At 33.0% G+C, this 1,694-nt stretch overlaps 1 protein-coding gene across 1 annotated transcript in view; it reads left to right on the top strand.

The window, feature by feature from the left end:
• Positions 1-126: 126 nt before the first annotated feature.
• psmb5 (proteasome 20S subunit beta 5) overlaps positions 127-1,694 on the top strand; it is an 8,089-nt gene continuing 6,521 nt past the window's right edge. Inside the window, exon 1 of the mRNA XM_014004513.1 lies at positions 127-384. Coding sequence (XP_013859967.1) covers positions 160-384 — 225 coding nt within the window. The 5' untranslated portion in view covers positions 127-159. The remainder of the gene's footprint in view (positions 385-1,694) is intronic.

Raw genomic sequence — 1,694 nt, 5'->3', positions numbered from 1 at the left:
TTATTAGTGTGTGTTTTATTGGTTTGGACCATTTTTATGCTGAACACAGGGTTGCTGTATTCATCCGCTCCAACAGGGGGTGCTGTGTAATTTTGCGTCCATGATATTCCCATTCGTTCAATTCAGCGGAAGTAGCTTGATCATCGCATTCTTTCAAAGATGGCTCTTGCTAGTGTTTTAAGTAGTGATTGTGAGGATTTTTCATTCGATTATCGTCAGCCTTTCGCTGTTGGTTGTGGTCCTGGACAGAACGGTGTAGAACTTGAGGCTGCTCCGGGGGAATGTCTTAGTTTTTCTGTAAAAAACCCGCTGCTCCCCGGAGACGATGACGGGGTTGAGAGGAAAATAGAGTTTCTGCATGGGACAACAACCTTAGCATTTAAAGTAAGTTTACGTRTTCATTACGTTTTGTAGCTTGTAACCTTAAAACGTCTCATTGAAATTGTTTAGGTAAAAATAAAACACAATTAAAATAATGTACTCGTTTGTAAATTGTGAACTAACTAGAGTTAACCTGCCTCGGCGGTTAGCTTGCTATGCTAAGTRGCTACAATCTGCTTTCTCATGGCAGATATTCAGACTTTGTCGTGATTGATTATTGACACATATTCAAAAGAAGAGTCGGTCAATTATTGGTGAAGATTTATTTAATATATATTTTCCATCTTGTTTGTTAATTAAGACCTGACAAATGCATAATTTGTAAGATTTCAGATAATAAATCCACTGTCCTCCAGCAATCAGTATAAATAAATCGTTGTATTACTCTCGAAATGTAATTTTTTTTGTGTGTTTTTCTTTACTCACAACTGTTTTGTTTTTTTAAAATGCCTGCTAAAAAATTACCTTTCGAAATGCATTATGTTAATGAAATGTTTCAGATGGTTTTATCAGTCAGTTAATAAAATAATTAGATGTAAAATCGCAATGAAGACAAGCTTGGCTAAAACTATTGATAAAAACTAAAACCTGTTTATATTTTCAAAGTAGGAGACAAAGTTGCTGGAAATATGTAATTCTATTAAAAATATATATTTTACTCGAAGGATTTGCATTGCAAAGCTTTTTCTGTAAGAGCTGAAATGTTAATATTTTTTTTAAATACATGGTAAAATGTGTGGAACATTAAAATACATTTTAACTAACATTACCACAAAGTCTAAATTGAAGAAGTATAGACCAGGAAGTTTTTTTAATGGATCCTGAAATTTGTATTTGTGTAACTGTTAGTGTAAAAACATTATTAAGACAAAACACAACATTGACAATTGTCCTTTTGTTGTGTTAAAATTTGAAAATCCTCTAATTCAGTGAGACAAAAATGGAATTAGCTTTCTAAAGCTTGATACATGTGACATATTTTGTGCTACTTTATGCTGTTGAATGTCAGTAAAGGTTAATAAACCTTGGTCAGGGTGATATTTGTTCCCACGAGGTCTCAATAATAAACAACAAAACTTATAAAGAACCAAAGCTGCTGATAGGATGGTGTTAAAGGCTGAAATGAGTTTTGCTTCGGCACCACAAATTAAATCACATATTGGGGTTTAGTTCTACTTTGGTTGACAATAAAATAGGCACAGATATGTAGCTTTTTTTTTCTTTTCAGTTACAGTGGTTTGCAAAAGTATTCATACCCCTTGAACTTTTCCATATTTTGTCACATTACAACCACAAACATAAATATATTTCAC

This window comes from Austrofundulus limnaeus, unplaced genomic scaffold (genome assembly GCF_001266775.1).
Source record: "Austrofundulus limnaeus strain Quisiro unplaced genomic scaffold, Austrofundulus_limnaeus-1.0 Scaffold24, whole genome shotgun sequence".
Taxonomy (NCBI): Eukaryota; Metazoa; Chordata; class Actinopteri; order Cyprinodontiformes; family Rivulidae; genus Austrofundulus; species Austrofundulus limnaeus.
Note: the sequence above shows the minus strand (reverse complement) of the source record. Positions and strands in the feature narration are given on the sequence as shown.